Source organism: Colias croceus, chromosome 21 (genome assembly GCF_905220415.1).
Source record: "Colias croceus chromosome 21, ilColCroc2.1".
In the NCBI taxonomy this organism is placed as follows: Eukaryota; Metazoa; Arthropoda; class Insecta; order Lepidoptera; family Pieridae; genus Colias; species Colias croceus.
The window spans coordinates 5,529,513-5,555,036 of record NC_059557.1 but is presented as its reverse complement, the minus strand read 5'-3'; the positions used below and the strand labels follow the sequence as shown (position 1 = coordinate 5,555,036).

Here is a 25,524-nt window from a genome sequence, read left to right as displayed (position 1 = left end):
TAGCGTGTGTTGCTTGAATTTTTAAAAATAACGATAATAATTAAAGATACGTCATTTCATCTCAGATGAAAATTTTTGAGCTGATTGTTAATATCAGTCAGTTGATGCAAACCGATGTTGAAGAAAACCTAGTCAGTTGATGCATATAAATTGGCAATAGATGCTTCTGTCTAACTCCTATGTAATAACTTTCAAAGTATCAGCTGACGGTTTTTCCACCAAGATACAGCCAGCTGACCTATATATATATATCCACAGTTACATATAAGCTATCATCAGGTAAATTTTTGTTTGAGAGGAAATCACGGAAAATAATTTTATTTTTTTCATGTTCGAGATACCAGCTGACGTATAATACACCATGTTTTAACCAGCTGATTATTTTTTTTCGTTGAGATATTGGGTTAGCTACAATTTGACAAATTTTTAGCTGAGAGGAAATGAATGAATGTATTTTTTTTCCTACGTGCGTGGGAGGCTACAACCGCTCACCCCCCCAACCGAGCGCCAGCTGACGTTCACGAGGCTTTATAATACTATACTCTGATGCGTCTGACGAATTATCTCTTGAGAGGAAATAATTAACCAAATTTGCACCTGGCTCCCTAACCATCACAATAATATTTAATTGTCAGAATAATACCTCTAATACCATAATTAGAAGCATAAATAATTCAACATCTGTATATTTTCCAAACATGTTACGTGAGCCGATAAATAATATACATAATTATTAATTTCAAAGTACACAATTCTGATCAAAGCTCAATTCCATCCCAAATGTATACTAGAGTGACAATAATAGATATTAATTCAAGTAATGTTTATTTGTTGTATCGTTATTATGAGTCAATCCAGATGCAAGCCGCAAGGTCAATCGAAACAACTAGTACATTACAAAATCTCAATAGAGTACCGTAGTTCATTGCTTTGTATATTCACTAAACACGTAATTCGCATAATAATTTATCAACATAACGAGCAATGTATACTGCAGATTGGAAATAGTACCGTCTTCGCATCCCACGTAGGTTGCAAAATTATTTTTATTCATCTAACTAATCGCTCTTGGATGTAACCTAATTTCGCTGTAGTACAGTGACTCACGCGTTAGTCAGAGTTCAATTGTTATGATGACGTGTCACACTTTAGTATAATTCATATAAGAACTCATTGAAATGTCGTTACAATAAAAAAAAATAGAGTCTAAAGTAATTTAATGACAAACCAAAACTTTAGCGATAGAAACTAAATCAAAGATGCTTTAAAGATAATAAGTAAAATATGTAATAGGAGAAAAAATACTTGTGTAGGAATTAAAGCTAGTTTTGGGAACTATTTTACTAATAGAAAAAAAAAGAAACTCCAATAGCACTATTAATAGTACCAACTGACATTGAACGGGCTGAATTAAAACACTTATTGGGTCAATTGCAAGAAACGTGCGTAAACAAACGTACATACGAACTACATTAAATTGCTATTTTATAATGTTTTCCTAATAGTGTTAATATAGTATGATACGCACGCGATACATGAAGAAATAATAATGGAAAATAACGGCCCAGTTTACTCAAAACCTAATATAAAATCTACGAAAAATACCAGTACCTAATCGTTTGAATACAATACAACAGGGGCCTTAGACAAAGTAACAATTACAAAACGATAACGAAGTTAGAAATCGCAAAAATGTATGGGATTGACATACGCCGCGTTAAATCACGTGGTCTATCTAATGTCAATCCCATACATTTTTGCGATTTCTAACTTCGTTATCGTTTTGTAATTGTTACTTTGTCAACGGCCCCTGGTTACTTTTAGAATTAGAGGTAAGATTAAATTATAGAATTAATCAAGAAATGTCTAGACTAGACTCTAATACTATTTTTTATCAAGGTACATACATATCTATATAATACATACCAGACGCTATAAGTAGTTAGGAAAACTATATCCATACTCATGAAAGTCATGGCCGACCAGTCAGTGAATCATGTACGTCTCATCCAGATGCAATACAAATTGAGCCAATCAGCATCAACAATATTTATAGTTCCAACAAATTAAAAGGACTATAAAATATCAAATAAAAATTCATCGTCACACGAGTGGCTTCATAAATTTGCATAATTTAATTTTCTTCAATCGAATAATTATCTCAATTAACCTTTAACATCACCTTTATGTAACGTTGATAAAAAAACATATCATTACATAGGTATCATTTTATTTATTTAAGAACTAATTCTCATATCTTCGTATGCAAATATTTCTATATCTTTCTAGATATGATTAACATCAATTTTGAATAATCTATATCAATGTTAATAATGGCATTTATCAAAATCAACACTCAATTTGTTATTATAATAAGGAATTTTACAAATAAACACGATAAATTGTAATTTGTATTTTACTACCATTCATAATAATTATTTATTTATATGTCACTTCTGTATGTTCATGTTTGAAAGCAGTCCAATGCTTACGTTTAAAATTCATTAATCTATTATATTTTCAACACAAACTTACGAACTTGTTTTGTGATTTATTTATTCAATGGATTAACATTTTTTACAATAAAAGGCAAATACACAATGAATGAATAAACTCTCCTATTTAAAAATTATTTTCTGAATCCCTACACTTAACTGCCAAAATATTCAATCACACAGTCCATTAAATCAAAAGCATCATAATTCCAGCAATCGATATTTCATTTGTTTTGTAAACAACCACCTCGGTGCATTTTAAACAAGTCATTTATCACGCGTTTCTTTCATTCAACGAGCGCTGGCTATTCGTAGAAAGCTCGGTCGCAGTCGGGAGCCGGGGCGCAATAAATTTGTCAATAGGCGGGGTAAATTCGTCCACAATCCACATGTTTATAGAATACGCATCGTTGATAAATCGCTAATGCGGTGTCAACGGCCGAGACGCCGGAGTGGGACGCGCGATGCGTGCCGGTAGGGCTGCCACACAAGCATTTATTATTTTTATTTATCTTTGGGAAACAAACGATACAATATTCCTTATAAATATAAAAATGAATCCCAAAATGTGTTGGTAAGCGCATAAATTTAGAACAGCTGAACCGATTTCTTTAATTCTTTTTTTATTATATTCCTTGAAGTACGAGGATGGTTCTTATGTAGAGAAAACGTGAATATGTACCACGGGCGAAGCCGGGGCGGACCGCTAGTTCCTTATAAACAATAAACAAAAAGTTTGAAGCTATGTAAAAATTAAACAATCATTCATTCAGTAGACTTCCTTCAGAAGCGCGTTTGAATCGACAAAATACATAATTTAATAAATGGTTTACACGAAACGTGCAATCACACGCCCACTGCTGTTTGATCAAAGCACGTAATACCTCGATTAAGTACCGGGTTCACCACCTGATAGTGTTCCTGATAACCAATTTTGTAGTTTTTGACGTATACATTCATACAATATTTGTTATTTTAACTGACTAATAAACTGAGCAAAACTCTCTGAATCGGGCAATAAGTATCTATATTATACCAATTTCTTTATTTGCAATACATTCAATTTTGAAATCACGTAAATGAATAATGCACCTTTGATTATGATACGAGCAAAAGATATGGCAGGCGAACTCAGAAGTAAAGCTACTTTAGTAATTTAGTTTGAAATAACTATATTTCAGATTTAACTTACACCGTCAAAAGATATATAATGAACAGAATACACAAAATTTAAATTCATTTACGACTGAACGGTTATTGTTTAAAGCAGAATTAAAAATTCAGTCGACAACCCTACGAGGCTCTCCGCAAACAAACACAGTTTCGATGAGAGTGTAACGCTAAATAGAACTCACCGTGCCTTTAAATAAAACCGTATTATCCTTTGCACTTACTTTGTGCATTAAAGTGAATTTTCTAGATGCTTCTCTCGCTATCATAATGTCTCTACTCGCTATGTTGACTCAAACTAAGAGAAGAGTATAAAATGCTATATCAATGCATTTCTTGTTGCACTTTAATGTATTTGCATTAAGCTTTTATTCTAATCGTTATTGCAAAGGTAACAAATACTGTTCTACGTGACCTATAATCGCTTATCGTTCCGACCTAATAGTTCCCTCGCCTGTGCCACAAACTGACTGATTACACGCGTTTAATAACCATTTCGCCCTCATGGAAACAATTTGAGAACGATCATCAAACATCACATTGACGCTTACAATGTGAAGTTCAACAATTCATACCGCCTAAACTCGTAATAGACGAGCCTAAAGCCATGTAAATACACGTACGACGCGTTTCGGCGTCTCGAGTACAATTTTATGTTTATACTAGGCTTATACCAGCAAGCAATTCCCGCTTATCGCCTTATGTCTGTTCTGTTGTACCGCTGAAACGCCGCCTCGAGGCAATAAAATTAGTCTTCGTCATACGTTCATCATGATTCATAAAGTTCCGAGAAATTGTGGGCACGAAGGTGAGTTTGTCAGTGGCTTTCGTTTTAAATGCTCAAATAAATATTATTACGGCGATGTTGATACTTCTAAAGCTCGTTGAATTTTAGCGCCGATAACATGGTGGTACGGTGCAGGTGGTATGGATATTGTGTCATTTTTAATCTACTTATCGTATGATGAAGTTTTAAAGAGCTTTTAAATAAAAGTAAATATTAGCTTTTTTATTTTATTACGCTACCAACTAAACCATAGCCTAACTCAAAAGCTCTATAGCTTCTATGTACTTACAAGGTGGTGTACCCATATTATGATTATCGGGCCATATTTTGTATCAAGCGCGACCGGGGGGCTGCGGAGCGGAGAACAGGGAGGGGGGGCAGTAATGAGGCCGTCTAGACGTCGCTGAGCTACAATACAATACTATAGTCCTTGCATTTCAAGTCTTGCTAAGAAGTCGCCACTACACAACACTTTTAATACGATATCGGAATTAAAAGTTAGATTCTAAAAGCTCTCTTATACTGGGAATTATATTATAATATTCTGCCGTGATACGATATAATGAGCGAATCAGTAGAGGGTTAATACTGGCTTTAGGTCAAAAAAAATCACAAACTTTTTATTTGTAAATTGAAAAAATTATATTATAAAGGAGAATGGCGAAACTGGGCCTAACTGTTACAGAAATCATAATATATTTAAAATTCATTATGTTATTTTTAGTAATTCTTGGTAAAATATTTACTTCTGATTCTATGGGAAAACAAATCTTCGAAAAAAAAGAAAATGTGTTCACTACCGGCATTGTTATTTAGATTTCTATGACTACCGGTCTTATCAAGCAGAGATTGTCAGTGTTGTCAGGAGTAAAAAAGTCGAATATATCGATTTACGAATGAATGTCTATATTTTATTTTTAATTTTATTGAATTCAAATGCTTTATAAATCAGAAGCAAAACTTAACTTATTTTTAACACATATCTTAATTTATTTAGATCATTCTATAAAATAAAAACATGTTTTACTTAATCAATAATAATTATAACATTTTTATTTAGGTAGCTGGCCATTAATAAAATGTCAAATTATTAATCATAATTGTGTCAGTGATGAGTGATTTGTTTATGTTTGTTGTTTGACATTTGAGTGAAGTTTTAGGCCCTTCTCCCATTACGATACGCATAGGCGATTCAAGTATCCTGCAAGTCTCGGAGACTAGTCGCCGCGGAGTATCTCACATACATTTTTATGTAGGCTCGCACACTACGCTACTGGTATCCTACACGTCCGCGACTAGTATAGCACTACTCACCGTGTCGGTCGCTTTTGCATCGCGTCTCGACTCTCGCGCGTATCTCTTCGTTAGAAAGATAAAAATATCTAATCATCATGTTGTAGTTCTCGTTCGGCTACAAAAACTCTACAATTTATGTTTCTTTCAATATATGGATGAATCCAGTACTTCTTACTCTTACGTTGGCGTCTTCTATTTCTATAAAAAAGAAAAACTGCAAGAGCTTCTTCGTCACTGGAATTGCTGATTGCTCGACATAACGACGTAACTGTTGTTGCAATAAATACGGTCCACAAAAACGAGGCACAATAATGTTGAATTTAGTCATTTTTCAGTTGCATAATATGCGAGCATCGGGAAGCCAGCAAATGTCTAAGTAGTATTCTACGCGAGTATCGTATTCTAGAAGTATCGTACCTAATGGCAGAAGGGCCTTAGTAACGTTATATTCAAAATTGATCTTAATCAATATCCCAATATCTCTGCTATCCCATAGAAAAGATCTATAATTATTATATTCATAGAGTCTGTATATTTTTATCTATTTAATCACCCATAAATCATCAGTGTAACGATCAGGCCCAGAGTCCTATGGGAGTTTGCCATTCTCCTTTCGATACTGAAGTTACCAGTTATTTCAAGTACTGTCTTATCACCTTTTACCCACAGGACTTCTACATTTATTGAAATCAATTCAAGGCTATCGATAACATACATATATCCAAGTAAACCAACAGCATAATATTTCATAAACATTCAGACAATCAACTTCTTCAATCTTCATGCCTTATATCACGTGCGTAGTTGATTAATGAACTTCGGTAGGTATGTCAACTTTAATTTATTAGGTATTGCACGTTCATTTGCTTCAACTAATAATAATTAGTGTATTACCTAATTAGATTAACTTGAAATTCTAATATAACAGTGCCTAGCGTATTCAACCGGGGAAAGTTTTCGATTTACAGTTTGGGGATTCATCTATACATATAATATATTAATTTGACGAATCAATACCTTGGCCTAAGGCTATTTTGACCCTAAGTCTTCAAACAATTTTCGATGCCAATTTCATCTAAATTATTGCTTTTCTATTCGTAAGAAAGATAAGACTTTCTCATTTATACATATATAATATTAAAATGTATATACCTATTTATATTTTATTATGTATATGTAAATCTTCACTGACCGTGAACTTACTCGTGATTCTATATTATAAAAACAAATGCATTTGATATTCGTTTATCATTTATAACTTCCGCCTTGCCTAATTGGGTTTCACCTTGAGAGTTTAAATTGCAATTTTATAACAGATGCATAAAATTAATCTTTATTATATTAGTCTTGTATTTTGTATCATCAAAAATGGCACGAATATTTCTTATTTAGATTTGAATAATAAAAACGGGTACCTACGAGTAAAAAATTTAATCTCTTAACAATACGTAGGTACCTACATATTATGTTATATCTTATTGTTTAATAGCAAATATAAATTTTATACTGTACACTATATTTTAATAGCTATAAATATTTTTTATATCTTTGATTTCTTGTGGGAACCTAATAATGAACATCCTCCCATTGTAATAAATTAATCCGTTTTAAAATCATGCGATTGATATATACGATTATATTAGTATACGATTATTCGTGTGTACTTTTCGAATAAACGAACGACGTAAATAATCACATAAAAATCATTAAAAACTCTACCAAAAAAAAAAATACCTTAAAATATAATTATAAATCGCCAAAATCCACATTTAAAATCAAGTGGCCCTTCATTGCGTTCAGCATAAAAGACGAAATGAATCAGATGGTAATTGTGAGATAAAATTCGGAAACAAAAACTCAAACGTCGACGCGGTGGGACGAAATCCGTGATTCCATTCAAATCAACTCGAAAACGTCTCCTTTCGTGGAATTGAAGCAATCTTTAGATTCAAGATAAGTCTGTCTTTCACTCAATCTTCGCTAATTCGGCTAATGATCCGCGAATAATTGTGGGTATTGTTACAAATTCATTTGACATAGAAAATGACCTAATTAGAAATTTGAAGAGTGGAAAAGTTTATGAAATACTAGCTTCCGCCCGCGACTCCGTCCGCGCGGATGTTGGTCTTCGCGTAGATGGTTTATTTCTCAATTTTGAGTACCTAACTCTGACAATGACATCTTATAAATATCTATTGAACCCAAATACGGCTAGGCGTATAATAATACGCAACGTGTGTTCGCGGTTCTACAGAACAACGTCTATGGATAAAACTCAAAAATTTAGATAATTTTTTTCTACGTATTTTGCCAGGATAAAAAGAATCCTATTTAAAAAATTTTTTAATCACATATTTGGGTTTAGTATCGATCCAGTAACACCACCTGCTATTTATTTTTTCAATATACAGAATTGAGCCTTCTACAGATTTATTATATGTATAGATAAAGAAAGAAAATTGTTGTGACTTGTTATTTTGGCGTTACAAATTAGAATAGGCTCAAGTACAAAAGCGTAAGAATAATTAATTATATACCTACAGCACGATAGATGTATCGGACTAAAGTGGAGAAAGTAACACTACTACATTCTACATTCATAGCTCAATAAGTAGATACCTATAGTCGCCTTTTGCAAATTCAGATGCGACGGTAGAAAATCCATTTGCTTAATTTTAAAATACATTTTTCTGATGTTATTTAGTTAGTTGAGGTCATTCAGAAATTTACTAAACATTACAGTGTTATTTCAGATTATCCTACTACACTTTTTTACTTCTTATATAATTCACAATTCCACCTTGAACATTACAGACGTTTTCAGATCATTACTCTTCAAAAAAAATTACAACTACGTCACACGACCAGACGCTGCGTCACGTAACCAAATAAGGTGAACAACGATCACGTTGGAAATTTGCGAAATATGAAACGGGGCTTTTAAAACAATACCTAATTGTATACATTTTCCTTCCCGCTCTTATTCCTCACAGGACGTAATGACGAGAATAAACTACAAATGCACCATGACCAAGTAAAATAGTAAATACTCAAACTCGTTCGAGTAATCGAGCGCGCAAACAAGTAGTATTTATCAATGCAACCTTGACAAGGTGACTTAAAACTGGTATAGCGAAATGAGAAAAACCGATATAAAAAATGAGCAATTACGTACAAGGAATTGACAGCGCTGATGAAAATATTGCGGATCTCGTTTGAGCGGTAAATCTCTCGAGTGGCGTGCAACGTTAGCACAAATCCGGTTTTAGAACAATAGATAAATATGTTGTTTTGCTCACAACTGGTTATTCTTGAGATGGTGTAAAGTAAACATCGCAGTCGAAATTTTAATAATTGAAACGTTACTTATTTCTGCGTGCTATCGATGTCGGTAGATGTCAGTTGGTTATCTTTTAATAGTTGTAACCTTGAATTCTTGGCATCATGACGCAAAAAGTTTAATAAAAGTAACACCATCAATAAATAAAATTAATAAAGCCGAAATTAACAACGCGGCTACCTCTTATCGGCACGGGCCATATCGCTCAGGCGGAGTGTGAAAAGCGACGTCGTTTTAATTACAATCCTATGTGTTTGTACGAATGTACCTACATAGTGCTGTGCGCCGGATAACTGGGTCGCGGCAACACGGGAGCTGCGATAAGTCGACCGCTTTTAAAACGTTTATTATGACCACACTTTATTCGCGTCTCAACCGGCCGTCCAAAAACCGCTGAAATAATTCAGTGGAATTCTAATCAGAGAACCTAAACGAAATATTATGCTTCCATGAGCGCATTATCTGATAATGTTGACTAGATGGCAAACACAGTATTAGTAAGGGCGAGCCGTTCTTGTTATCGCCGAGTAAATATTAGACGAGTAAATCATTTGGCAACAATTTCCTTTGCGATCCGACGGATCGTAATTACCGTCTTGAACGCGTAAGCAAGCGGTGACCTGGAACATGCTTGACTTTGTTCAACGAGAATCGTATGAAGTTTTCTTTGTTTCACTTTTCTATAAATCAAACTTTAAAACAATTGTGTTCCACACACAAGCTTATTCTACTACTATTGACATTGACCCCTAGCTCCTTAGCTAGCTTACAATGATTAGCTTAGCTCCTAGGCTTATCGTTGTCGCATCTTATCAAAATTATTCCTAGAGTATCGTTATCTGAAGAATAACAAGGCAGCGAGACACGTGCGTTTTTAAAACGGAACGCGATAGCTCACCTCCACTTGCTACTACGAATCACGCGATAAATTGACAGTTGTACTCCACTTCCGAGAACCCGTTCAGCTATAATTTGTACAAATAATAAAATCATAGTTAAGACTGTCTACATTGAATATTTTTTTAAGAATACTTGGGACGTGATCTACAATAAATCAAGAATATAGTTTTTAGAAATTTTTTTCTGTATGTATGTCCGTGCTAAACTCAAAAAGTACTGCATGGATTTACTTCAAATTTCGCATGAGTATTACTAACAGGTCAAGTCAACACACAATCATCACGCTAAGACCAATAGAAGCAGAGCAATGCGGGTAAAAACGCGAGGCACAGCTAGTAAAGATTATTTTGAGTTACGTGTCGATAATGGTTGCATGTATCGCGGATTAAACACCCGTTGCATTCAGCTGATGTGCAAATCACATAACGTCGTGGTGTTTTGTTGCATTTTTAGCAGTGACTTCGTTGCGCACATTTTGCGTAATTTTGTTGAAACAACCGGAGGCTAGGTACTATAAGTTATAAAATCGGATATTTTATTATCTCCGCATTTTATTTTAGCCTTCGGAATTTTCAAAAGCAAATTATTCAAAACATTCGTGTCCATTTTAATTTACTGGTACATATCAATATTTAAAAAAAAGACGTGTGGCACTCGGGGACTGCCGCGGTAAAGCTATTGCATAGCATGCCTTCAAGCCACACCTCCGTGCCCGTCCGTCGGAGTGAGGAGCGTGAGGTTTTTTCGTTACGGAATTTCTGGATTCGGTCCCCGCGCTCAAGGCCCGCGATAGAAGCTATGCAATAGCTTAATAAACCTAAACATAAAACCAGCACGCTAAAAAGGCAAAAACGCCACGTAATAATCGTACAATAATTGAAAAAACAAACAATATAAAAATGAAAAAAATACCGAGCTTCGTTTTCATTTCCACTGGGCAAAAATTAACTCGTCACGTTGTCCTCGGCGGCGGACAGATTCATGATAAAAAGCCGTTATTTTTTCCAAACGCTTTGTAGTACCTTCTCCACAATAGTTCCTGGCGCAGCTCTATTTTTTTAAACATTTTCGTTAGGTAATGCACCGCAGAAACTTTTATCGTATACAAAATACAAATATACAGAATTGCAGGACTCGAAATATCACCAAAAACATACATGTTCACAAAAATATACCTCTTCCGTAGGTTATCCGTCTACAATGAAAATGTATAATATACAAGCTAGCGAAGGTTGCGATTGTTCAAATATGTCAAACGAGTTTTTCCTTGTATATTTACAAGTTGTAATAAGATGTCATGAATATCACTAAACGAAGCGTACGTTCAATTTATATTTATTGCTTAGGATTTGCAATAAATTCCGACTTTTTGTTCATTACACGACGGTCCAAGAAAATTAATGAGAAAATGGCTTTTGTATTTGTAATTTGTATAGTATTATGCCCTTGTGAGAAATTGTATGTTTTGTTTTTTTGCCTTATAATTTCAAATGATACAAGTACTATTTGTTTTCATTATAGAGAATCATTTCTGTCATACCAAATTCCTATAGTCTTCTAGTGTCTTCTGTATCCTTATTTATCGGTTTATAAAAAAAGGCATTGACCAAAACATTTATTCCATAACAATTATTTTATGACCAATACAACGTATCCACAACATTGATAAAATAATATTTTCAATTTTTTTCGTTCATCTGTAGCGGAACACAGATGGCGGAAAGCGCAACGCAGCCGCGCTCCTCGATCCCATATTCGACGTAAAATATACCGTCTGCTGCCAAATATATTTCAATTTCGCACAAAATGAAATCGATACGCAGTTGCATGTCTGGTGCACTCGAGTTTTTTGTTATTGTAAATCAATAATACACCTTATTATTGGATATCATTCTGACACTTTGAAGGTGAATTGTGAAGGTTAGTGTTATTGGATCGAATTGACTGTATACCTACCTCCGAAAATTGTTTATTGAAAAATTTTACATTTTACAGTTGTGATTCTGATGATCTGATCCCTTATTACACTTAAGTATCTACCTATAACATTGGCATGAATATTTGGAACGCATCATCCTCTAAAATTTTATTTGAGTATTTTATGAAACTAACAGACATTTTGAATTCACACTTCGCTGCAGTACAACCTATGTTGTGTAATTCTTCTTTATAAGATCCATTCCTTACATTATTATTAATAATACTATTCAGTACTCACTCTAAAAGGTGCCGGGAAGAGCGATGAGGAGTCGGTCGGTTCGGCGGCGTGCGCGTGCGACATCTGGTGCGCGCGCGCCTGCCGCTCGCGCTCTCGGTCGCGCTCGCGGTCGCGCGTGTCACGAGCGTCACGCGTGTCACGGGCGTCACGCGTGTCACGGGCGTCACGGGCGTCGCGCGGCTCGCGCTCGCGGCCCGGCCACGCCGCGCCCGCGCCCGCGCCGCCGCCGCCCCCACCCCGATCCCACTTGTCGTACCTGCAGACAAAGATATTCCGATTAATTTAGCTCTCTATAAAAGCATACACGCTAATTCAGGAGAGATGACTTTATTTTTTGATGACATTAGGCATGCAGCTTATATACAGTACATTGCTTATACGATAAATATATTTTGATACAGTAATTCCGAAACTCTAATAAAGAAGATAACTACATGTACGTGATGAAAACTTGAAGCATATAAATCACATCAGAAAGACAATATTCCACGAATGAAATCGATCCTGCCCAAGACTAATCGTTTATCAGCATATAAAGGCAAGCCAAAGACTAACCGTGTATCGTATAGGATATAAAGAAAAAGTAATCATGGACTAAACTGATAACTCAATTATTATATTCTTTGTATGACCATTCTTTATTTGTCTTTCCCAATAGAAACGAGCTCATTGTTTCCGCATTCTCCCGAGCCCCCACATGGAATATTCAAATGGAGCGTAAACATTGTAATTTTCACATTGGCCCGCTTAAGAGGATATCACGTAGTCACTAGTCGGCAACATTGGACGCTGTTTGCGCTTCTTATCTTAGGTTCAATGCCACGCCCGCTCGGATTGGGCAACGGTTTGTGTACACCACTTCCTCTACAAGTGGGTGGTCCAGTTAACATCCACAGGCCCTTTAATTATTACGAAATGTCCATTGGACTCACGACTGCGTGACTTAAGCGCATCTTAAACGGGTACGTGGTTTCCTTTTTTGTGTTTTTATTGTAATCCTGCAGAAATGTATTTCTATTTTCATTCTATTTGAACACGCAAACGAATAGGCTCGCCTAAATTACAATAACTCCAGCCTTGTCAAAAAGATATGAACCATAAATTAGAAAAACATACACGTAATTTTTGCATGATATAATAAATTAATAATAAATTAATTATTCAGCAGCATTTATTTTACCAAATATTCACTCATTCAGTTAACGATTTACCATTCCAATGTTATCATATTTTAATAACTCGCTCCAAGTAAACATAAAAAAAACAATGAGGTAAATTAATTGAAATTCCAATATCTCAAGTTTACAGTGAAGGATGAAGCAGAACTGGCCCAAGAACGAACTGCGAAACACAAAGACCGAAACTGGGTCAGAATTCAAACTTTAGCAAAGTAGCTTATCGAATAAAATACTTAGCCGCCTTGTTAGATGCAATGCCTAAGTTTATTTTTTGTGAACAACATGTTCGTTAATTCATATACTATGATTGCGGTCATCTTTAGAATTCATATCTACTATTTTTACACTGAGTGTGCTTATATACATTTTTACGCGATAATATGCCAAACTAGAACATAATAGTCATTTTCTTTCACAAAATTAATCTATGAGAGGGTCAGCGGAGGACCGAAATAGGGGGTGTAAAACAAATCTCACAGAGTCACGTTTAATCTTTTAAAACCTAACCAATATTTGAAACGCATGTAAACTGTAATAAATCCCCACAATATTTCAAACAAAAACGCCACAACAACGCGCGCCGATAACAAAACGAGTGTATTTACGTTTTAATGAAAACAATCTAAAATTGTTTTAATATTTTGAGAATAGAAAGTCTAATGCGTATTGCGCGATGTTTATATTTGTACAGTACGAGTCGTGATAAACATTTAGCTAAGTATTTCTCGACAGCATACTAAATTATGTTAAATTACAAACAAAGTACCATTTATCCACATTCTAAGAAATAAGGTAAGTATCAAATTCTTAGATATGAAAGGAAAAAACAACAACCCAATTTCCGTGAAAACTGTAAATATTAATTTCTCGAAACATAATGGTTCGGGCACACGCTTATAAGCTCTCGAGCAGTGATCCGGGCACACAGAGCTATTTGATACCATATTGATTACACTCAAGATCGTTCGTGTAGCTACAGCCAGCGTATATGTACAGCTAAGCTATTTCGACGCAAAATCAAAGGCATTCATGGTATTTACACATATTACACGGTTTGAGCATACCCGACATGTTGTCGTTCAAATTGCTTTGTATTTCTAAATACTGATCCCTTGATAATTCTATTTTTAGACAACTGATTCATAAGAAAATTATTAGTTCATGGCTCTCGTAAAAGGCTATTTAATTAAACACTGCTAACGAAGCTTGCAAGGATGAAAATGAAAGAACAATAGTTCGTTACAAATAAAACAATATCAAAAGAAAATATTGTCCCATTTGTACAAGCCTATCGAACCGCGATAAGTGGCGTCTAACAATCTACAGTCAAACATTGTCTTTGATAATAAACACTCGCTTGATTTGTGTCGATAGCACAATTGTTTCTAAATCAAACATGAAGCACGATGTTAACAAAGTCGATGTTAGCTTTAACCACTAATCAGATTTAATCAGAAATTCCGTGACCGAGCTCCGATCGCAATTAAAAATTTTCAAATTTCGTCCCGAGAAATTAACCGAACATATTGTTGTGTATCTTAACCAAAGTACCGTTATCAACAACGTATAATTGTCTCGATCGAGTTTTTTAAATATCAGGATACGACGCGATAAATCGCGGTATTATTCGTTATCGGGGCCCGCAACCAAAACGAAGTAATTGCGATAATAAATCTTCACCTTGCGCGGACGGCGAAAGTGGTATTACGGGTTGTACGCCATGCTTTAATCGTTGTTTATGGTATTTCGGCTATTGGCGTAACTGTACTCTTTGACTTTTCCTTTTAACGCTCAAGAGGCAGTCGAGCAACACTACGGCGAGTAAATACAGCTCGAATCGCAACCGGAAAGTATCCTTGTAGTGCCAATTAAATAACACTGTCATCTTGCAATTACAATTTCTATGAAATGATATTTTATTTTATCTGTAATTGGGTTATCTAGAGGAAGGATCAATCTATAATTATCTCTTTAAACTTAGATCTAGAGACATCCGCAATGTTGTATTTATAGTGAGAATATCTCGCGGAGTACACTGAAAAACAGTTGTCATTGTTCCCCTTTTGTGGCAACAATATTTTAATGACATGCCAGCCACGTGCCTCAGAAACTTGTTTTTTTGTGTCTGCAGGTAAGAACCGCGGCTTGACATCAGACTACCAAAAAGACAGCGAAAATGCAGCCAATTGCAGCTCTGCCGCGGAAGAGCAATCTCTAGGAAGGGAAACAAAAGGCCAAAACAGCAGTGTAGCAACGATTTTTAACTACTACGGCAATCGAGCGCTTTCCTTTATTTGCGCAAACTACGGCTCTCAATTACCCGTCTGTGCAGCCGGGTTAGATTGCATTACTCTGTTTTCCCTCTCTCATTGTATTATAGTTCAGCCCAGTTTGAAGCGCGAATAATTAATAGAGTCCGGGCCACGGGCCAAAGGTAATGCTTACTTGCACTTTAGAGAAATTAACCCAGTTCGTGTTAAGCTTATTAGGTAAATTAATGTTAGAAGAAATTCGCCCCGCCACAAATTCTTTAGAATATTTTCCCGGCCATAAAATTCCACATCCTTCCATATATATTTTATGAACCTAGAAGGTTGAAGCTTTATATGATATACCTGAGTTTCTTGGAACGGTAACGCAAGGACAGCGTAGGATATATAAAATACACATTTTCACGTTTAGAAGAATTTGCAATCCTGTCGGCTGTCTTATATGATCGAGCAATTGTAAAAAAATGTCTTATTCATTAAGCTACACAAACAACACCTTCGCGTGTTGCAATCGAATAAAACTTTATAAAAATTGCCTATCTGGATTGGAATTTCAAATGAAGTCATAACCATAATCACCCAATTAGCCACGACTGAGCATCGAACCGGTCTACCTCGGCGCACTTAACGTGCCGATAAATAAACTAACAATACAAACTCATTTCTCATACACTGTCATAATAAATCGAAGAGAAAACTGCACAAGACCGATGTAAATTGAGCCGAGACACTATTTTCAAGTCACGTCGCAATACTGTAATTATTTAGACTGCATGTAACATAAAAACTTTTAGAAATATAGTTACCTACAAGTATGTAGAAGAAAAATCTAAATAGTGGATAAATATTATGTACGATTTATAACCTGCATAAAAAATTTAAGAATATTATTTCAACTACCCATATACCTATATTACCTATATTAGCAATTTCTTTCAAACATAACTTTAATTAAACAAGAAAGAAGAGAGGAAGAAGAAGAGCACTATTCTACAAGTTGTTTAATTATAAATATGAAACCCAAACTAACAAATTATAACATGTTATTATATGGAAGTTAATACATAACACCAATGATACTGAAACGAAACAGTAAACACTTGAAACTCTCAAAGCGTGGCTCCAACCACGGTTCGATTGATAACACGCGCCGGGGTCTGCGGTTATCGCGTTATAAATACCGCCAATACTTCCACTTTTTATATATACATTTGTGTACATACTAACTTGCGAAAATATTTGCCTAATATTCTGCTTATTTCACTCTATATAAAACTTCCCAGTTTATATTTTATTACTTATCAGGGCGTCAGCAAATTAAAAAAAAACGAGTATTTATTTGTATTTCATAAAAATTTAACTAAGTATAGTATTTCCGAGTAAAAGATTTTGTTTTGTTTATCTAAAGACGTTCAATTTATCACGAGATTATCATACACGGTATCTGCTCGATTATGCGAGACACACAAAACCAAATGATATTAAAATTTTGGTGTTACTTTATCATTCACTTATCATTACAAGATATGATATAACTATACTACAGTCACGTTCAATTTGTTCATAGTAGTAGTAGTACATATTCTTATGAAAAAAGCAATCTTATGAGAATTTCATTTTGAAATTATATTGAAGTCTACTTTAGATAAAGAAAAAACGCCCCAAAAGAGTGTTCCGCATTGAAGGCATAACATCTTGCTCGCAGCGAAATGGGAATTTCTTCTCGTTTTGTCCACTACGAAGTATTTTTGCTCAAGTAATAGACTTGGCAAGATAGGCTTCTAGAAAATAACTCGTATATAATGCAAACATTATTTAAAAATAGACTAACAACATTCACATTGTTGAAATAGTTTTTATAAGTTATTGAATTTCTAACAAACTGTGATCTTGATTTATTTACTACACTTGTAAGTTTTAACAATTTGATACATATGCACGGTATTAAAAACAACAACCTTCAAATCTTTTTATAGCCAACCTGGGTTTAAACGGGTTACCTACATAACCGAAACAAAACCTCTCGCATTTGCCCGACTCCTTTGTTTGCAAATAAAAAGGTTTCTCAATAAGAACATAAGTACAGACTACAGAGGACGATTGTCAAAAGGTAAATGATCATACGATAAGTGAACCCTTGTTCAATCTATGTACGGTTTCCGTCTGGCTCGTATCCAAATTCCTAACTCCGTCGCGAAACGCTTTTTACATACCCATAACGCTCGGCTCTAATCACGTTGTAACAAAACATTCAATTATGTTTCTGTTACTATTTGTTGAATCTTTCCGACTGTTTGTATCATTTATTGGTGATTGAGGATCAGTGATTTGTGAGGCTATAGAACTTATCATCAGAATAATACTATCAAATCTCTCCCTCCTTATATCGGATTGGCAGTATAAACAAAAACAAATAATCATGACCCTTTATAAAATCCAACCCAATTTAAACATGCATTTAAACAATTATTTAAATGACGTCAAATAACATCTTAAACGCTAAAGAATGCGTCACTAAAAGGTGCTTCAACACCGTTCTAGTATTTAATTAAACGGACACATCTTACAGAACAAAAAACATGATCAATCTAACCGGTGCGTACTTCAAGCTTCACCCTCCTAAGTTCATCGACCGTTATCAAAGAGGCTGGGGGAATGTCGCTCCACGCACCCTTTTTAATAAATAACAATAATTATACGACACACGTTAAATTCTGCGTTTATTCTTGGCGTACCCCAAGGTTCAAGTCTTGGCCGTGTTTTATTGCTTCGCTGTATCGGTCAATTAAGCAAAGCTGGCATGTTCACAGTACTCACACTTATGCAATTTCACTTACAGTATGTTCAAAAATAAATGCGACTCTAGTTTCATTTTAGAAAATATTCAAGTTTTAGACTGGCTTGCATATTCGCTCGTCTTTTAGTTCTATTGAATATGCTTAGGATATGTCACAACTAAGCGCTCTAAAAGATTTTCCACAAAATTTAATTACGGATCAACAACTTTACGAACACTTCCAAAGAACACATACCGCAATAAGACATTGGTATTCAATTTTAAGTAAGAACAACCGATATCGTTTGTAAATTAATGTAAATGGTGATAACTCTGATTATTAATTAGTAATTTGATTTTTGAAAAAAAAAAAATGCCGATTTTAGTCAAAATTTATATTTTTCTAACAAGATCCTTATCATCCAAATTTCCACCTTGGTGAGAAAAATTGACATTTCTAATGAAAATGAACAAAAAATTAAATGATTTTATTAAATACTGTAAAATAGTATATAATTCTTAGATATTCGTACTACACCAATTACATCACCCTGTATTTATAAACAATTGCAAAATATGACACATACATAGGCCGGGAGATACTGACACAAAATTTCGGGTCATTTGTAACAGAATGGCGGTTCTACAGAGGTCTTATTACGCAATGACAAAAAGAAAAATGATGGTCAGAACGCTGGTGTCGGCGGACTAGTCGCGTGGGCGTAAGTCACACTCGTCGGATAAGTAAGACCCCTCTAGACCGCCATCCTGTTACAAATGACCCGAAATTTTGTGTCAGTATCTCCCGGCCTAACATGTGCAATGTGTAAATGTGTTGACGTTCCAGCTCTTCTTAATATACTTATATGTGTGGTCATTATAAAATATATAGTGTTTAAAGAGTCGATCACAGCTGTTAAGGTTGAAACATTATTTATTTATGGCGGAGTTGAGGCAGTTCACGACTCGATACATTCGGTAGCGCGACCGGCCAACCCCTGCTAGGCCGCACGGTCGTTGACACTTGACTTATATCCTAACGACACTCTCTATCGGTTATGATAACATCGAACACAATGTCATCGGATAACGAGAAAATATTATGCTGTTTGTATATACGCAAAATTAATTTCAAATATATATAACAGGGTTGCTATCAAACGAAGAATTTTATCGTTAAAGAAAGGTATTTAAAACGTTATAAAAGCAAGAATGTGTATAAGAACGTTATAGATTGGAAGTTAGAGAAGTTCATGGATGATTTTATTTAGCGTATCGAGAATAAATTTCCACTTCCGATTCGATTGGAGTCACTAGGAAAGCGTGAGGGGATATCGCGGTTCAATGTACTTACAACGAAGCCTTCAATAACCTCAAATAAAATTCCATTTGTGAAACGAAATGTTTCAACATTCAATTATTTTTGGTTATTAAAACAACAGCAAGGGAAACGTAATGAACGAGCACGTAAGCCGTACAACGTAACATTAAATAAAAAGTGCGCAGTCAATTTCGAAAATTCTCCACTAAAATCCTTTTTTAATGATTACATGTGCAATATACGAAAGCTGAAAATGCAGGGAAAACGCAGTGGGTACGTAATCAAACAGTCGCGAATATGAGGCAGCGCTGAGAGGTTTTATACAACGCCACAATAATTCCTGAATATTCCCGAGCCTTCGCGGCTTTAATTAGCGTCGCCGTCTGTTCGCCTACACTCGTTCATCAACTGAGGAACGATTTTAAACTTTTCTTAATTATTGTATTTAATCAAGTAAGTGTTCCGTTACTTGTACAGATGGAACGTGACAATAAGAGAATGGAAATCTATTTATCTTCGCTTTAAGAATTTCAAATTGAGCTCAACTGTAGTGTGTCCACTTTATTTAATTAGTATGCAGTATCCCCTATAAACAATTTTATAACTTTAATCGTATTTAATTCTTAAAATCTACCACAGAAAATACATATTATAACGTCAGTCAACGAAACATAAAATAGAAATGAAATCACTCCAACAATTACAGTAATAGTTAATTTCCCACTAAGAGCCGACTCGTATGTAGATTAATGAACGATCACCGTGCAGTAGCTAAACATAATTACAAGCTAACGAGTATACAATAACAGCCGACATGTCAAAAGCATAGCCAAGTTTCCTCACGACAATTAAGAGCGGACATTGGCATTACGCAACCACTGTAACAAATGTACGATACTAAACCTTAATAGCCTCAGATAATGTGACTCGGCTGCATTTTTATTCAGCTCTTTATAATTTTTATACGATGTGAGTTGTTAATCATTGTTAGTGATTCCACTGTTAACGATCAAATTTGCTTTGTTCTGTACGGTTTGTACGTTTTCACGAAATGAACCGAATTGCACCCGTCAAGATTTCTGTTTTGATGTCGCTGTTAATCACACAATTAATTTTATCGTGTGTACAAAACGAAGTGGCAGCGAGATCAAAAGATATATTTTGGCAAACAAAGAAACGTTTTTCCAAGTACATTGCGAATTTCCTTTTTGTTATAATGAGAGTTCCCTGAAAATAACCGAGCTGCCAACATTTGTGTCAATACGACACATGGCAATCATTAGTAAAAAGAATCTTTTGGGTGTAATATCAAAAGCAAATTATAAGAATTAGACCTTGCCCCTGTAATAAGGATAAGTAAGAAAATTAATAAGCAAAAGGGCTACCACTTCTTTTTCCAAATATGTAGGTATACCAAATTGAAGATAAAATAAAACAATCACTCTCCACCTGACAAATACCATCGCAAAACTGTATGAAACAACCACGCATACACGAGCTAACCTAAAAAAAACACAAATACCCGCGCACTAGAGCAGCGAGTTACGGTAAAAGCAAAAATAATTCGTAACTACAATTATAAACTCTACGTAAAAGACACGTTCATTCGGCCATTGTTCAAAGCGAACAATTCATAAAAATGCGTTTTTTAAAACCGCGCCATTTCAACGAGATGAAGTCGCGGCATTACGTAACAATCCTACCTACTGACTACTGTAACTGTGTTGTTATCTGAAAGTGTTCCTCCATTTGTTTCGTGTCAACTTACTTGAGACTGACCTTCGTTATATTCAGTTAATGCGTCTTATTCAACGGCCTTTATACAAACTGCAATCAAATTTAGTAAATCTCGTATAGGACTGAGGTTAAATAAAGACTTCAAAGTCTGTTTAAATATTTGCGTTTACCGCAATATGTACTCATCAGCGTCAGGTACACAATACATTGCATTTCCGTGCGTGTAATTGATACCTACGTATAATTTGTTAGATATATATTTCCAACTATTTACGCTGTGCGTGCCTCGAATAAATATATTATTTAGGTCAATTTTTAACGCATTGTACCACAAAAAGTACGGATTATTTTTTTCAATACAAAATGAAATCAGTACTATTTAAATTTTAGACTTCGTAAAATAAAATTGCCGTAATTATATTAACTAATTATGTAAAAATATTTCATTAATTCTAAGCTATGAATAACATTCATAACTTATAACCAGGTCTGGGGTTTAAGTACTTCAAAACCAATACCAATTAATACCGTTATTAAAATTTATTTTTTCGTTCTCTCCTTGACTTGTGATCGCTGCATTTATAATTCCGGCGCCATTGTTAGAATTTTTTTCACAACTATCGAGCAAGAGAAAATGAACTTTATCACATGACACATAAAAGTGAAATTAACGTGCCCGTCAGTGACAGCACAAAGCCCGGATGCAATAACTACCCATTTTATAATCTGTTTAGCGACGTAATTGGTTAAATTGCGAATGTTTTGTTCGGCACCGTAATACGAGGACTTTTAATTCCACTACTTACATTTAATTACTGACTTTCTAGTACATCCAGTATATTCTTGTTTTTCTTTGAATCATAGTGCTTTTCTATTGTTGCGGCTTTGGTTCAAACCCGGATCTGTTTATTATGCTGCTTGCTAGTTGTTTGCAAACTGTGCACTGTTGCTACTTCATTCTAATAGTATCTATGTGTGATATATAATCCTTGAGAAAGTATTTCTTATGATTTATTTGCCAGTGTTTGCTCCCCTCTTTTAAATACATATCGTGCCTGTATTATTAACTGCGCATTCAATATTTATTCCTCACTGCTTTAAAATTCATCTGTACTTATTTCCTCAGCTCTATTTCCAAATCACAAGCCCGGCAGGCTAGTGCAACCCTTCTTTTTGCGTCGCCCACTCCGCACTGTCTGTATTCGGCATACGTTAGCCTATTTTTATTTCCCTGAGCGAAATACCGTCCGAATGAATATATAGAACAAAAATATTGAGAGCTGTTTCAAGAATACACACTGAATGTTCTGGATTATCTGCTTTTCCGTTGTAAGGAGCTGTATAACGGAGTGCTGATATATGTAACAATCTGTGGCTTTTGCTGGGAAAACTTTTATGTCCTTCACTTCTTTATTAGTTTCAACTGTTTTATAAGCTACTATAGTGTTGCATTGTATTCCTCCTACATTGTAAGATTTATTTCGCATTATAGAAGCATCGTATTAAGCTACACAAACACTTGTATCAATACAATTGATTATGTTTACGCAAAGTTGCCGTTTGTTATTGTTTTTCAAACTGCCAAAATCTATGATGGCCAAAAAAGATTTACCATCTATTAATACCAAGAAAAACAAATGCAAAAACACTTCTTTTTTATCTTTATTGTTCTATAAATAAAAAGAAAAACAAATAAATTAAATTAAGAGCGACGTCTCTATTGAACAGGAAAATCGACAAAACAGGGACTTAACAGAAACGCCAATACTAATTAACCGTCTTTATAAAATATCCACTTTGAGTGAGATTCTTCTAAATAAAAACCACAAGTTCAGAGACACGTACGTATATACACGATCCACAGACCACAACACAAACTGACCAAAATCTATGAATGTTTGCTTTATTAGTTCATTTAAAATAGATAAATGCTTGAAATATTCTATGACTTTGGATATCTTGAATTTAAATAGTATTCAAAATCATAGCAGCAACAACATTTACACAGGTAGATTAATTACTTTACAAAGTTTTATATCCGTTGAAAACTCCTTAAAATCTAACTTAGTAAACTACCCGTAAAACAAATACCATTTGGAAATTAAAGAGCTTTTAACGGATTCAAGGCTCCATTTATTCATTATGTACGCGACGTCTCGAAGACATTAGAGCGAGAACTGTCACGGTCACAAATAAATTAAAGGACCAATCTACGTATTAATTCCCCAGAGTTTTTAATTCCTAATGCATACTTAATACGCCCGTTAATAAGACATTAATTAAACACTAAAGCTCCAGTTCCTTAAACACCCACTAAGCTCGTCTTCAATATCTACAGCATCTTAAACAAACGTATGCTCGATTTATGAGGTATCATTAAGGAGAGTGGCTGAACGGCCAGGAGCTTGACTCGAGCCACCAATTCGGATTATTGGATTATCGCCGCCCTGCACACACGGCGGAATTTGAGGAGACGCTCTAATGACGTCACGATACTTGATACCGCTACGACGTTAGTCATAATGGTTACATTTAAAAGCGTAAATTATATCCTGAAAGTATCAGTGTCATTGCTTATAGTTTATATTTCACACGGGTAGTGTATTATTATTTTGTGTTTGTAATTGCAAAGTTTACAGAGATTTCAATTTATATCGATTACCTTTTGTAGAAATATTATAACTATTCAAGTTCACCAGCATCAAATGTTATTAAACAAATTCCTAATGATTTATATTCATGTACCGTCGTTTTGTTTAAAGTAGATAGCCCCATCCATCCAACTACATCTAGTTATAATCCCCAATCAACACAGTTATAACATCATCGTAAAATTTGTTCCATAAAATCCTTTTACATAGAAATGTTCTGCTTACGAGTGTGTTCACATCAAAATTACCATTATAATAATGTATCCATTTATAACTTATATTGGAGTCGTGAGGCGGCAGATATCAAAAGAAATGAAATAATATCACATAATAATGTTCAACGCGGCCTTAGTGCGAATCTCGTAGCAGTGACGTAGGCTTAGATAAATTATATAGCTAAAAGAAATCCTTGCTTTCAAAATACGCCAAATGATCTAAAGTAATAAATGAGTACATAAATAATAGCAAATGTATAAAAGATACAACTCGGTTTTTGAGATTCTCCCCTATAGTTAAGCCCAACGTCCGTAGCTCATGCTTTTACACTAACACGGTACTTCCTACGTGACAAATTCCAGAATGCCAACTGACTCTTAAAGCAACACACTTTCACATAAAAAGGATTCTTACTTGTCTTATAGCAAATCTTATATGATATACAACATGGTATGTGATATCCTTTGAAAATAATTATGAAGGATCATACGAAGAAAATCATAATTTTTCCATAACCATACAATCTGATAGACACATTATTTTTCCATGATAAACAAATCAAAGTTCTTATTGGACACTTCTTTCCACATAATCATGCATAATCGTCTATTTCATAAATAGTAAATACATACGAAAGCCCAGAAACGAAAACGAATTATTCTGGCACTGGATTCGATTTCAAATGTGGTAATCATGTCGTTGAATATGCAAAGTGAATTATCTACGTTGGTAATAGGTATGTTGAGAAAGTAATTATGACGGTTACGCTTTCACGGCTCAACCGCTAAATTGTTTTTGATGTCATTTATTTCGGCAGTATCAGTAGGGACTACGTTTCAGAAGTGGGAAGTAAATTAAGATAAATGCATGCTCCAAGTTTTAAATGTCACAGGTAAATAGACACCCGAGCCACTTAATGGCAAGTGATACTTCGCCCACAAGCATCCTCATTAATAAAACAATATTGATGAAAATTAGTTACTGGAGATCGGATGCTTCAGTTGAATAAGAAATAGAACAGTGAGAGAATACAGGCTACAACTATATGAATACACTGTATAGGACTGTGGTATAGGAGTGCGGTAAGTTCCCGATGCGTGACCCCAATCCGTGCACAAGCAAGTGGAAGTCTCATTAACTATTCGTCTAACATCTTACCCGACGGCGCC

At 34.8% G+C, this 25,524-nt stretch overlaps 1 protein-coding gene across 1 annotated transcript in view; it reads right to left on the bottom strand.

Annotated features, from left to right (window-relative positions):
• Positions 1-25,524, bottom strand: part of LOC123701157 — a 171,193-nt gene that overhangs the window by 41,037 nt on the left and 104,632 nt on the right. The window contains exon 3 of the mRNA XM_045648553.1: positions 12,207-12,462. Within this exon, the coding sequence (XP_045504509.1) occupies positions 12,207-12,462 (256 nt within the window). The remainder of the gene's footprint in view (positions 1-12,206; positions 12,463-25,524) is intronic.